This window comes from Sebastes fasciatus, chromosome 6, assembly GCF_043250625.1.
Source record: "Sebastes fasciatus isolate fSebFas1 chromosome 6, fSebFas1.pri, whole genome shotgun sequence".
NCBI classification, from domain to species: domain Eukaryota; kingdom Metazoa; phylum Chordata; class Actinopteri; order Perciformes; family Sebastidae; genus Sebastes; species Sebastes fasciatus.
The window spans coordinates 21,982,187-21,997,170 of record NC_133800.1 but is presented as its reverse complement, the minus strand read 5'-3'; the positions used below and the strand labels follow the sequence as shown (position 1 = coordinate 21,997,170).

Here is a 14,984-nt window from a genome sequence, read left to right as displayed (position 1 = left end):
TGTTTGACAGAGAACTAGAACACTCTCCAGTATGTGTGTGTGGGCCTGTCACAATGTACATGGTAATCTTTGTGTTCCTATATGCGTCCCGCTCTGAATGTTCATGTATTTCTGCGTGTCAGTAGCTGTATAGGATTTGTTGACCAGAGAACAATGCTGCTGTTTCCAGCCTGTGTGTCCCGGGGCTCATTAGTGCGGCGATGAAAGACGAGGCACTGCCCACTATTTCCTCTCTCTGATGACCGTCTCTCCCTCCCTGTCTGTCCTGTTCACACTCACACAAACACACACATGCTTTCAATGTGTAACACTGACCTTGATGTATATTGTACATGACACTACACAAGTACTATCGATGTTACGATTAAGAGGGGTCCTTGGAAAATGTTCCCCCCATTAAGGGGTCCCTGGCCACAAAAAGTTCTCTGATCTAAAGCATACATGCATGACCATCACTGAGCCGCAGAGATTTTATGCTAATGATACAGACACTGAGAGCCACACATTGGCCCATGACACTGACAGTGTGTAGTTTATAAGCACCTCAAGCTTTCTGAAGATACACCTTTTGCCCAATGTGATAAAACAAGCCATCAACTAGCAATAGAAAAACACACATCAAACATCTGCATTTCCTCCAGTCTGCTCCTTTATACCCGGCTCGAGAGGTCACAGCGCTGTGTGTGCTCTGGCCTGAAGAGTATCAGCAGTCCACTACTTCTGATACACTCTCTTATCACCAAGCTGGGGAATGTGGAGGAGCTCACCAGAGTCAACAGGACTTGAAGCACTAGCCAGGCGCTTTAAACCCCACACCTTAATCCAGGCTAAATCTGTGCTGCAGCCCCTCGCCACTTGCCCACCCTCTCAGATTTATTTCCAGATTTATCTCAAAGCTACAGTACGGTAGCTCCAGCAGGCCTCATACTCAGGCGATGACTCGTCTGTGTGCCCTCTGAAGTAGCCTGCGCCCTCCCTGACAACAACTTCACAGCTCGGCGGCCTCGACGCCGATGACAACAGCTGTCACCAAGCGAGAGGATAATAGCAGAGACTTCAAAGCCTCACGCTTGCTGAGCATGAAAATATCATAGTTAAAAAGGTTAGAAGTCGCAACGCGTCGCGGTTACTTTTTCATTATCTTCAGTAGCAGAATGGACTTCTTCAAAAAGCTACATGATTGGTGTTGACACGTCATTATTCCCCTTTGAGAGTTATGCTTTGTAACCTTGGGAGTGCAGCACTTTATCCGCTTCGCCACATGCGGCCTGTGTGATGGGGTTGCGACAGATCTCAAGCTCACTCCCAGCCCAGAACGGACCATTGTCTGCTGCCGCTGGGCCTAAAACCAGCGGCTGCCATTAAGAATGTCTTTTTTTTAACCCCCCCCTCCACAAACTCCTCCTGATCAATGGGGCTGGTCCTCTGCCATTCTGGAGAGTCATTTCTCTGTGGGTAGATGGGATGAGCACCTGGGCCCCATGCAGCAGGCTGGAGAGGAGCGACGTGCTTGTAAGGGCAGCGAGAGGGTAATAATGAAGACATGGGCTGTAAAGCGCTCCAGACGTGGAGTGCTCCATTATCAGGAGCACAGCAGCAGGGACTGGAGTGCTCCACTGACATTGTTTAGGCCCCGGCCCCGGAGGGAGCTGGGAAAATGACTGAAGCCAGGGAATGGCCACTCATTATCGCCCGACTGGAATCAAGAATTTCCTGTTCCTGGAATTATTAATGGAAAGACATTACGGGGCAGATTTCTATACTTTAATTGTATTTATATCTCGTTGCAAACTAATATAAGCAACTGCCTGAAGACAAAAACTAATATATACAAGTTTTGTTGGTAAAAAAAAGCAAGGGGGGGGATAACGGGCACCTTGGTTCCTGACAGAGGTCGGTGGAGACCATTTTTGTGCCTCGTGTCATTTCCTGTCTAGTTGGCGTCTCTCACAGAGGCCCTTGCTCGTTTATTTTTACAGTTTCCTTTTTCTCCTTTTTTTACTAGCTAGCTTTCCCCTGTAGGGAGGGGCAGGTGGGTTAGGGGATTCAGCGCTGAGCAGAGTCGTCCCTGTGTATGGCCCCGCAGACCCCACCTCCCTACTCCTCAACACACTTGCTCACAATGGGGGCTCTGTAACATGCCGGCCCCAAACGTACTCCTGCCTTCCCCCCAAAACAGGAAACCGGGATCTGCCGAGCTCTTGTTTTTCTACTAATTTCCTGCTTTGCTACCCCTTCCCCAGATTATTTTCTTTATTTTTTCTCCTGGTTCCTCTCAGATTGGATATACCTAATCAACTTTGAATCTGTGTTCATGTGGAAACCAAATATTATATTCATAAAACAGCTGCCATTTGGATTACCATTGGACACATACTTAAGATATTTCCTTGACAATCACCACCTGATCATCCACTGCCATTACTGTGCTATGGTTGAAACGAATAAGGCCCCTCAGCTCTGCTCGTGACTGACAGTAACACACACTGTGGATCCAACTGCACAGAAATAGCAATATACACTTTTATTTGAAGTGTAAAACGTCCTAAATTGATTATATGTTGCTATAGTCTGCAGCAAGACGAGCTGGAGATTATTCTGCCAAGGAAAACTCTGGAACCACGGACTGTTATTGACTTCACTTCTGGCTTTTGGAGCGGCCGAGAGAAGGGGGCGATGCCCGCTTTGGCAGCTCCGTTGAATTTCAGCAGCATGCACAGCAGTCAGATACAATGAAAGGTTTATGGTTTTAATGGGACATACAGTAGATCCTAATATTTGTCAGATGATGTAAAGTCAAAGTTTTCACGGTCAGAGGTGGAGAGAAAAGGCGGCAAAATGCTATTTTGTTTTCAGTTTTTCCACCTACTGATCTTAATAATAATGTATGAAATATTGTTATTTTTATTCAAATTGAGTCATTCGACCTGAAAGACCCACAAGTCGAACATCAACAAGTTGAACATCTTTACCAATAAGTTAATAGACAAAGAGTTGAAACAATGTGCAAATTATAACTTGCAAGGAAACGCCTTTCATTCAAATTATCAATGAAAAGGGAGACTCATGTCTGCGAGTGACTTTTCAGCCAGTAGGTGGACTACAGCGTGGAGAGAGTGGGAAGGGGGAGGAACGGCGAGAGACCCAGTGAGCTGGGAGAGGGGAGATGCAAAAATAAAGCAGAAAAGGAACAGAAACGGAAGTGGGGGGAAGTAAGTCCAGGGAAAGCTCAAGTTCCTCTGGAGGAAAAATGCCATTGAAACCATATCAAGTTAGCCGAACGAGAGAGAGTTACTGGCGTATAAAGCGTACGATTTGGTAATGGGCTTATGAGGGGGCTCGCTCGCTGTTTCAATAAACCCCCAGAGCCACGACTGAGCTAGGCTTGTAATACAAACACACCCCGTTCCTCCAGTTTATCTGAAAGACACATCTGGAGTCTATCAACTCCAGCAGCACCCCCCACCCCCTTTCTGTTTCCACTCTCCAGCACGCTTAACCCCTTCCTCACCCGCTCCACCCCTTAATGTCATGCACTCTCATTAGGTGACTGTTGCCTATAACCGGGGGCCACTCGATGGCGTGTGCGGGCAAACATGCTAACACAAATTTTCTGTGAGGGAGAAATGAGACTCCCGTGTGCAGCCTCCACAGCTGGCCTTATAGTGGTGGGCTGGTACAATCTGAACCTTGTCCTACCCAGACGGGTCTAGACACAAGGGCTCCTCACCATGTCCGCACTCTCTCCACTGTTTTTACATGCTATATAGCGCTGCCCCCACCTCTGCTTTGTTCCCACCCATCAAGGTAATTTGCTTAGCCTGTGTGGAAATAATGTTAATCTCCCACTAAGAAAAACAACCTCAGATTTATATAAGACAAACTGCAGGAGTGTGCTTTCTTTCCTCTTCTCCCTCCCTCCGTCTCCCTCTCTTTCCCTCTCTCTCTCTCTCTCTCCAGCCACCATACCATCTTTAGCCATCTCGGCTCCACTTCCCCTGTGTCAGATGGTAAAGTTGTTTAAGTTGGACAACTTCCTAACCCCAGCTGCTCAGAATGGCAGAGGCGATTTCAAGGTCGGTTTCAGAGAGGCTCAGGCAAAGACTGAGCGGCCCGTCGTCTCCCCTTTTTGTAAAACAGATAAAGTGAAAAAAGTAACGAATTAGCCATAATGTGATAATAGTGTATATATTTTCTATCATGCAGACGTGCAAAAATCTGCACGTTCTCATGCCCCGTGTGACTTACTGGTCACAGGTTTCAGTGCAAACTTCCCTTAATTCTTGTTGCTGTACAAGCATAAATCACAAGCAACTCCTTATTTCCTGCTGTTGAATGAAGCTGTTATACGTCAACAGGAAGCTTTTTTAATAATCTTGCATGCCCGTGCGTACTCAAAGTACAGTCAACAGCAGCAAAAGTACAGTCATGCCAGGTAGGCTCATACTGCAGGGATCATTTCAGACTCTCTTGTTGACAAAGTCTATCATGCTGCCAACACCTCTGAGCCTCTAACCGGTACTCCTAACCACAAGCCTCACTCCTGCCTTTCAGACCTTTTCGCTGCAAGCGCCCTGCTGCTCCCTCATCCATCATCATCGCTGCCCTCTGCTCTCCCTCTCTGCTCCCTCTCTCCCAGTAGGGCGAGCAGACCTGGTAATGAGGGCCCCTTGTGCCCCTGCCTGCCTGTCCTGTGTCCCATGGTGCAGTGGGGCCCAGTTGGACAAGAGCCAGGCTGCCTCGACCCTCTCTTTGCTCATTATTCTCATTACCTCGCATCAAATCAGCGCAGGACAGGCTGCTGGGATCTGTCCACAACTCATAAAGGTCCCGGCTCGTTAGCGGGGCTGCCAGCGTCGGCTCCCATCAGAGAGGGCGTGCACAGAGGTGGAGGTGCTCAAATAGGTACAGTGTCGAAGGCCTGATGGCGTGTAACACTGACTACGTTTGCATCCACGCTAATATTTCACTATATGACAATATTCAGAATTTAATACCCTAAAAAGCATATTCTGTTTGGATATTCTGAATTAGGCTTTATTCTGAATGGAGCATTTTCGGATTATGAAGTATTATATGCCGATAGTATTCAGGTTTTAGGAGCATTCTTTGGACATGTATACAGCGCATTTAGGATATGTGTTTCAATTGGGGGTTTTACGGCAGTTTGCAACACACGGCGTCTCGCATGTTGCGGACAGCTCTGTGCGTTGTACACAAATCAACTGTAGCCGACAGTTTACAGAGATGCATGCCCAAAGGCCTAAGTCCTCCTCCGCTTACGTTAAACAGCGTATGCACAGCAGCATGTAAACGGGAATGTTAGTGGAATATTCCTTTATATTAGCCATGTAAACAGCGTAGAAAGAATATTGTCATTTTACGGAATAAGGGCAAAATCCAGAATATTTTGTGCATGTAAACGTTTTCACTGTGACTTATTTTGCATAAGCAAAAGAAGCCAGGTATGATTCAACTGGTGTTTCATCCCAAAAGCTGGAAACAAAATGAGGTATTCCAAGATCCAAATGTAGCTGTTGGATGGCAAGCCTTATTTAAAAGAGCTAGAAAAACACAGTAGTCCAGTAAGAGGGCAAAAACAAACAAGGCTAAATTGCTCCTCTGCACTTGGGTGGTTTGGCAGGTTATGAAGGCAATAGTGGCTTTGAGGAGGTTTGTCCCAATGAAAGGGCTAACTGTGTAGATTGCTGCACTGTCTGGCTCGGGCCTGGAGGAGGGTGGCCTGCCCTGGAGCTGTATTCTCCAACTAACAACAGCAAGATCAGACTGCATTCAACTCTGAATGGATGTCTGGTGTGAGTGTGTCTGCCGAGAGAGTTACCAGACCCGTTTGAGACGACTGGACAAGAAGCGAGGGTGCCCATACTAGGAAACACACTCAGAGCTTCACTCGGAGTCACAACAGAGACGGTCCGAGAGTGAGAGTGAGAGGGAGCAGACTGTGTTTATCTGTGGCACGTAGGGGAAGAGATGCAGTGTTATTCCCTGATGTGTGTTTACTCAGCCTTAGTGGGCTGGCCTTTGATTACAGCACTGACCACATAATATGAGTAACCGTTCACTACTGCTTTAAATGACAAGCACATGTAGACGACAAACTGGAAACAATGAGAGGGACCTGAGGAGAGATGGCGGTCTGAGGAGCCAAAACAAAACTGAGATCTCACAGTATGAACAAAAACTCACATCCAAACCTTAAACTTACTTCATCCCCTTCAAACCCTTCCATCACGGCAACGGTGTGGCCTTTTTCACATCAGACAGCAATTTTAACCATGAGCTCAGATGTAATTATAAGCTGTGCGGCGCTCAATTAAAGGTTGGAGACGTCAGAGTGAGTGAGCAGACCTCCACTGCTGTGTGTCAGAGAGCCAGCGGAGGTTGAGGCAGAGGAGTGAAATGAGGCCTGCATGATTAACGTTGTGTCCTCTCCTCACACCAGACGCCCACGTCTCCCTCTGTGTGTGTGTGTGTGCCTGTTCTGTGTCTTTCTCACAGGTCTTTTAGCTGCAGGACAGCTCCACCCTGTTGCCCCCTGCTAGTTTTATCACCGCTCCAGCTACAAAGAGTTAGTGGGTAAGCTCAGGTTACCCGACCCACCGACCCTGCGGCGCAACGGGGAACCCTGTCCGCACTTACAAAAACAAGCAACATCAGCTCGTTTTACATCAAACACTTCAAGCTACAGGTCTACTTTTGCTTTACTTTACTATCAATTGTTCTCGCAAGTAGTATTAGTCCCAGGGCCTCGGTAGTAGTGTCTTCCTGTCAACAGCTTTATCAGCGTCTTCGGTGCCAGACAGTCAAGGTGAGAACTCAGTCAAGGCCTTGGAACTATTCACCCACGGCGTTCACATGCCAGACAATAAAAAAAACAGCGATTTCAGCAAATTCTCTTGTCGGCTGGCACGTCTGCTGTGATCTCCAGCAGGTAGGTACTAACAAGCTAACAACTGCAGCAAATTACCATATTTTTCTTTCTTTCAACGTCTTTTTGAGAAGCCTGTTAGCTTCATGGGTGGCAGCTCTGAGTGGCATGTGGAACTAATATCCCTTCAACATACCCACCCCCTCACTAACAAAATAAGTATGTCTGCCAGACTACAGTATCCAGACCGAAGCGGCTCCATGTGTGTTGTGAGCTACCAGGACGCTATAAAGCTTTACTGGGATGCTCTTTAAAACAACACCTTGTCTGGTGGGAAACACATACTAGATGGAATTCTCACGAGTTAGGAGCCAGGAGCCTGTAGCCGGTAAATGCCAGTCTTGACTAATTTTGACCAAAACACATGTCATACCATACATACTGTATCCTTAATCATCAGTTCACACTGCCAGCTGACTCATCATCGCCTGTTATTTGAATCGCACAAGTCAAATGTCAACAAGCTACTGTAGCAATTTTCCTTGTTTGGACCATAGACTGTATGAAATATGGACGTGGTCTCCGTGACGTCACCCTTAGGTTGCTGAGGCGCCGTTGAGAAGCTCAGAGTGGGTGGCTCTGGCCGTCGCTATCTTGGCAGTGACAACACGGTCACGGTTAATCCAGAAATAAGCAAAGAGGTGGATCGTCGGTGGAGCTGAGGTGGCCCGGGTGACGACTCACTCAAAGCGGCCACGCCCTCAATTATGCCCTACTGTAAGCCTTAATATAATTTGAACGGATGGGTTATAGTTTTTTATGAACAGGGATATAACTGCTTTTCTGTACCAGGCTGTAAACATGTTTATTTCTGCTGTAAATTTGGGCATTATAGTTGGCTTCATTTATCAGCACCGGAGGTTGACGTTTGGTTTGGAAGTGGTTTGAGTTAAACACTAACATGCTCACAAAGACGATGCTAAAATGCTGACGCTAAGTATGTTTCTTAGCATGCAAACATTTGCTAATTACCACTCAGAATACAAAGAACTGGACAAATTGAAATTTTGACCTGACGATGGCGCTGGATGGAAAGTTAGGAGATTACCAAAGTCAATTATAATTCAACTTGATTGTAATCCATCCTCTGGGGACCATGAATGTCTGTACAAAATAGATCCATCCAATAGTTGTTGAGGCACTTCACTGAAAACCAAAAATGTCAACGTCATGGTGGCGCTGGAGGAAAAGTCAGGGAATCATCATCTATGGATTATGAATTTTTTAACCCAATTTCATGGCAATCCATCTCACAGTTGTGGAAATATTTCAGTCTGGACCAAAGTGGTGGACGGACCAACCTAAGGCAAAGAGCTAGTCTGTACTCTCTACTCATACTGGGCAGCAGTTCCCGCTATGGTTCCTTTCCTGTTTGTCACCAGGACTGCCATTCATTCATATTTCCCCAGGAACGAACCTGTCTATCACTTGTCTCACACCCCATTCAGAGAGATTACGCTGCTTCTACTAAGGAGGGCTAGACTGTCTGCAGAGCTGCCAACAAACACCTCCTCCCAGAGACCTCCCTTATCTTGTCCTGTGGAGTGGGGCTTACCTGATAATGAAGGACTGGAGTGTAATTATGTGATCATTTCGACATAACTCTGATAGCTAGTCTGAGTGTATCATCCTCCCTGCTGGACAGAAGCCCACGATTGGATAGAAGCGCACAGAGCTGCTCAGATCTCACTGATACGCTGTCTGTATTTCTCCACAAAGACGCTGAGGCAAGCTAAAACAACAGCTCACACATAAGATATATATCTCATGTACACCATAAACATGACATCGTAGCAGAAGTAAAGGATGATGTACAGTAGGCTACTCACAGCTTCTCCAAAGCGTAAAGTCCAAAGAAGGATCCATTTCTTAGAACTCGGATTTTGTTGTGGCTCAGTATCCTGTGAAAAAAAAGAAACAGTTTTGTTAGAAATATTCCCACTGAGAATAAACTGAAGCATATTTTATGATGCTGAGTTACTATCTTGGACATCAGCTTCACGGCTAAGGCGAAGGGGTCACACGAGGAGGATGAGAGCCAAGTGAAATGTCCACTTGGCGCTGCAGTCACACGCCATTAGCCTGACCAGAGACATTAGCTTAAGATGTTTCCAATTAATGTTAAAGACGGAGAAGCACATCAAGATTAGGAGGGAAGCTGTAATCTTGATAATCATTTTGCATACATTTTTTGTTTTTTTACATCAAAAGGATGTCTTTCCACATCAAACGAATGGCGGCACAGGCCATGTTAATTAGCCCTTTCCCTACTGGTGAATCACTTGGCTTATAGGGCTCTTATCAGACCTGAGGGCAGAGGGCCACGGGACACACTGGAAGTAACGTTGAGATTGCTTTGTCTGGCAGGGGATCATGGGAAATGGATATTTACAGTAATCACTTTGCTCTGAGGGACTTGTCATTGTGAAAGTCAGACCTTTGTATAGACTTTTAAAGGAATAGCTTGAATTTTTGGGACTTACGCTCATTTGCTTTCGTGCTGAGAGTTAGATAAGAGGGTCGATACCACTCTCATGTCTGTATGCTAAATATGAAGCAACAGCCAGCAGGTGTTTAGCTTAACACGAAGACTGAAACCAGAGGGGGGGTCAACAGCTCGCCTGGCTCTGTCCACAAGGAACAAAAATAATCACACACACATAAAAAAACATACTGATATATTAAAGAGTAACTTAACACCCTTTTGATGACCTCCAGTGATGTAGAGGTGCACTCTGGGACACCGTGACATCACTGTTGGGAGTGGTTGCTGTGTTTCAGCCTGGTGTTAAGTTACTCTTTAATACATGTAGGTCTGCCCTCGACCAAAGAAATTCTTTGTCGTCTAACACTCAAACACTACGATTACTTGATTTGATCGACAGATCTATAAGTTTCTCCACAAAGAATCCCACAAAAGTACCACTTTAAATCTTGTGTCTACCAGAGATGTGCTCATAAGTTTCTCAGAAATGTCATTCAGCATGAAAAAAACATTAAAAAAATGAAGAAATCTTAGTGGACTAATACCTAAACGACCAATTAGTCGACTTATTGACTAAGACGGGGGCAGCCCTACTCTTTTCATAACTGCCCAAGCCTTACTGGACGCACGGTGACAGTTCGTTATGACTGACATGTTAAGAAAACAGCATCCATCCCTGTTTGAAACCTTGTGGGCGGTTGTCATCATTTTCCAACCCAGTCTCCTACAAAATATGTTTATACTGCATACTGATTTGCTTTGCCAAATACTCTTTGAAGAAAACATAATTGCCGCCCGGATTACGTTCACTGGAGATGTTTAATTTCAAATTCAGGCGGTGTGAGTGACGTTGGAAGGGAGGAGGTCGGGTTTGGATGGTCGGGCCTACAAAGCATAAAACACCAGACTGGGCTTTGCATTGTGAATACAATGTGTTGTTAAGTTTAGACCACTAAAGCACTTGGGAGAGGTTTGGGAAAGATTGTGGTTTTGCTTAAATATTGAAAAAGCCAATGCATCCTGTCTCATGCTTCAAGTCAGTATTGACTTTTTCAATATTCAACCAAGACCATTTGTTATTGCAGATTTGTTGTACATGAGCATAATTTTCAGGAGGGAGTGTTCAATGTTTACTCTACCGTCCCGGTGGATCCCCAGACCTGCCCAAGTCCTCCTCAGCGAGAGCTCAGGGTGCAGCAGGAGTCCCGCTCTGGCGTCGGCCCGCCATCATTAACACACCCTTCAGTTTCACATCATCTCCACCTCCACCACATGGAGCTTAATGGGCTGTTTGCAACATTAAGTGTGCTCTTAATCGAGAGAGTGGAGCAGTGTGAGCGCCTTTAAAAGTGGGAGCGGACTGTGAACAGTCTGTGAGATTTACAGATTCAGCAGCAGCAGTCAGCCGCCCCCCCCCACCCCCCGCTTCCTGCCACATCAATAAAAACACCGCCTTCAGCGCTGCACCTTCCAACTCACTTAATGACCAGATTTAATCATCCAGTCTTGGTATACAGGGACGGACAAACCGGCCAGACTTACTTCTTTGCTTCAGTAACTTCACTGACAGCCACAACACCACGACGATTTGAAGATAGAAAAGGAGCTAACAAAAGGAAAGCCAACATGGAAAGTCTTCTGCTCCAGTAATCCTGGACACCTCAGTCAATATCTTCCTACAATCATCTACTAAAATTAGAAACCATAAAAATGTATTTTTAAACCGGGCTGCAATCAGGAGACGAGAGCTGCTCCACTGATAATGACTATAATACTGAAACCAGACTGTTTTACTTAGCATTTAAACTAAAATCATCCAAACTCATTTCCAAACTTGAGAGCCTTATTTTTAGCTTTAGAAAACAAAATTAAAAACATGTCATGTTCACACATCCACACCGAATTATTGAAATAAATCACGGTTATTAAATCAAGACTTTTTTTTGGGGGCGGTTGTTAGACGAAAGCTGAGTCAGGCCTCTCGTGGCGTAGCCTGAATTTGAACCAGTGACTCCCGGACTTTAAGGTCTCTCACTTGACTTTGGGCACACAGTAACTCTCCTATAAACTGGATGCAGGCCCGAGATGAAAGCTGCAGAAGATCCGGAACTGCCTGAATAATTCAATACAGATAGGAGAGGAGAAAGTCACATCTGGAAGACAAGCAAGCCATTTAATTCAACGCAGACAGTTTAGATACAGATAGTTTCTTTTTGACTAAGCTTATTATACAGAAAAAAACGTAGAGAACAGTGCGCACATGTTTGATTTTGGTGTGCTTGAATGTGCACGTGTGCTGATATGGATGAATTAATTCTTAACAAATATACAGATGTGGGTTTTTTTGTGTGTTGTGTCCACGCACTTTTGGAGAAAAAAAAAATTAAATTCACATGTATCATTCTGTCACAAAAACCCACATTTGTCTCAAGTTAAGACATTTCAACACACAATATTTCAATTTGCCTGCTACTCTGTACACCGGGACTTGAAAGCTGACTTTCACAAATAAACAAAGACCACAAAATGAGCTAACTGAGACCCTCCCACAGACAACAAAAGGCGCAGATTTCCAGGAACGCGGGGGAGCTGCAGAGGCTGGACACTACTGTATAATCCCCCAAAGACGGCATGTTTGGAGCGCAGTTGTAAGTGAAGGACATTGTTCTTTCATAAACAATACAGAGAGTACAACTCTGAGAAAGAGAGAGAGAGAGGCAGAACTCTGTAAACAGACAGAAATAGTCGCCGTTCCCATCAGGCTAAACAGGAAACCCAGCCAATTAGCTGTTTATTCAGAACCCGGTTTCAAGGGTCAGGGGTTGTGGAGAGAGCACTTCCCGGACAGCCATCAGACAGATGGAGCAGTGTCCGGAGGCAGGTGACAGCTGAGGCACATGGGAGTGTATCACTTCATCAGTGGAGTATACAAAGGTTAACAGAGCTTTACAAGCAAAGAAGATGAGTAGCTTCTTAATCATAGAAGTCCACGCTGCTCGGAGGCCTAGTGTCTGCTCTGTGTTGCTACTGAGGCCTCACTGTACACAGCGGCTTCTCTTCCCTCTAAGTGACAGATCAGATGGCAGATTGAGTTAATCTGCTTTCAAGAGCAATAAACTGCATGGTACATGGCACGACAGCGTGATGACTCCAGACTATGGATGGTATCTGTCATTCACTTAACCCTTTCAGACCACAAAAGGCCTCTAAGAAATCAGACGGGCTAATTGAATCCATCTAATCTATGTAAAAAAAACAACAACAACCAGGGCCACATGTCAGGCTCCAGGATCCCGTTCACCCAGTTCATCTAATTCATTTACACGAAGATCAAAAAGCAAGGAGGTCATATGAAAAGAGGCAGGTCAAACAGAAGCAGACACCAGCCCCTCCCTTGTGTGGTGTACTCGTAGTCGAGGGGTTAAACAAGGTCAGTAAAAACACATGGAAAGCACATACTGTATATATTATCTCCACTCCACTTCATGTGCATGCTGTGTTTTATATTGCATATTATTATATATTATATATTAGGGGTGGAAGAAAATATCGATACACATGAGTAATGCGATATTATATTGTGTGATACTGTATTGATTCTCTAAAACACTGTATCGATTTTTTTATTATCCCCTTAAAAACATTTTTTTGAAGATACTGGCATCATATGAAACTAGAAAAAAAAGGAATCCATTGGTAACAACCACATCATACTAGCTTGTCGAGAAGGAGGCTAAATAACGCTCCAAAGTTAGACTAAATTTTAGCAAGAAAAACTGGCATGGCCATTTTCAAAGGGGTCCCTTGACCTCTGACCTCAAGATATGTGAATGAAAATGGGTTCTATGGGTACCCACGAGTCTCTCCTTTACAGACATGCCCACTTTATGATAATCACATGCAGTTTAGGGCAAAAACCATGCAGTTTTTTGCATGCAGTATAAAATGTTTTATTTTTGGGTTTATTTCTGGTGTGTTCTTTACACTATGACAGTTTTCCTAAAATTAAATTTTAAAAAATCACAATATATCAACTTGCTTACAGTATTGCAATATATCAACTGCAATATTATCCTGTGCTCAAGGAAAGTTATGAAAAAAACTTTGTACATATATATTTTTGTGCAAACAATTTCATAATTACCTGGGCCAAAACAGTCCACTCCAAATAGTTCAAATAAGCAAATATCAAAAAAGCAGCATCTGCTAGATTAATGATGGCCCACACTTTCCATGATTAGTTGTCTTCAAAGTTAATTCTGTTGCGCTCTCCAGCACATTTCTGAATAAGTTATGATCTCTGTAGAAAGGTTACGATTAGGAGAGAAATAATAAAAAACCTTGTATCCTTGAGACAACAGCAGGTAATCTGGTACAGTGAAGCGGTCAGGATAAAAAAAATGTATCTTTAGAGATGTCAGTGTGCGATTGTGTGCCAACTAAGGAATATCTTTTAAAATTACATATATCCAAAGTATAGTAGAGTATTGCACCTCTGCATCCCAAGCTTAACTAAAGATGTTGGCTGAGATCCATCCAAACAAATATGCTGTTGTCAAAGCAAACTTTAACTATTGGTGCAAACATGCATATAAGAAATGCAAAGTTATTTAAATTCATCATTTATAAAATAAAAAAGTATGACTGCTACTAGTATGCCTGATGTGTCAGTATCAAGTACCGTGGCTCAGTGTTAGCTCATGGTTTCTTTGGTGCGCAGCGGAGTGTGAAAAAGTAAAAACCATACAAAGAGTCTTGTCTAGTAAACCGCAGCAGCTCCTCCCTGCACCGTGCCACTCACTTTGTTGGTTTGCTCAATTTGCTTCCTAAACCCACAAAGCCTTTGAGGGCCACACAGGGGCATGACAGCATGTTGCAAATCCTATTTGCTCACTGATTTACTTCCGCTCTTCCCCCTGACTCTGGAAGCAAGGCCGTCTCGCTGTAGCAGCGCATCGCCTCAGGTCTGGGGGTGGGAGGGAAAGGCCTGATAATATGTGTGTGTTGCACACATGTGTACCTGCGTTGTGTTGTAAACTGTAGCTGTCTGTCAAAAAGCAGCATGCTTCCTACAGCTGCTTTTGGTTTTGGGTCATTGTCAACCAATCATTTTCACTGAGGAGTCGTCTCTGTGGTGGAGCTGGGGAGGCTCGCTGTGCGGTGGAACGGCACCGACGGAGAGCAGCTGAACGGAGTCCTTTCAGCTTTCCAGATCGCAACCTGGTGCGGAGGGACAGTGAGGGGAAAACCGTCCTGTCCTAACCACAGCGAGAATGCTGCAAACCCAAACTCAACAGGATGTCCTGTTTGCAGTCGGCTACCACTGAAGGCTTGGTGTTAATATCTTTGCACCCTTCATCCCGTCTCCCTGATAGAAAACACTTAAATCTTTTGGGGGGTTTCACATACAGGAAATGCTCCTTCCTGGTTTGGCATTTCATCCAGGACATGAGATGCATTTGAGTAAAACGCTCTGATTCAAATTGGCCTCTGTTGCCCTCTAAATATTCAGGCATGCTGGAGTCAGACAGTGAGCTCTATGTAGCTGCA

At 44.8% G+C, this 14,984-nt stretch overlaps 1 protein-coding gene across 1 annotated transcript in view; it reads right to left on the bottom strand.

Annotated features, from left to right (window-relative positions):
* The window catches only part of adgra2 (adhesion G protein-coupled receptor A2), a 40,619-nt gene that overhangs the window by 11,433 nt on the left and 14,202 nt on the right, over positions 1-14,984 (bottom strand). The window contains 1 exon segment of the mRNA XM_074638392.1: positions 8,779-8,850. Coding sequence (XP_074494493.1) covers positions 8,779-8,850 — 72 coding nt within the window.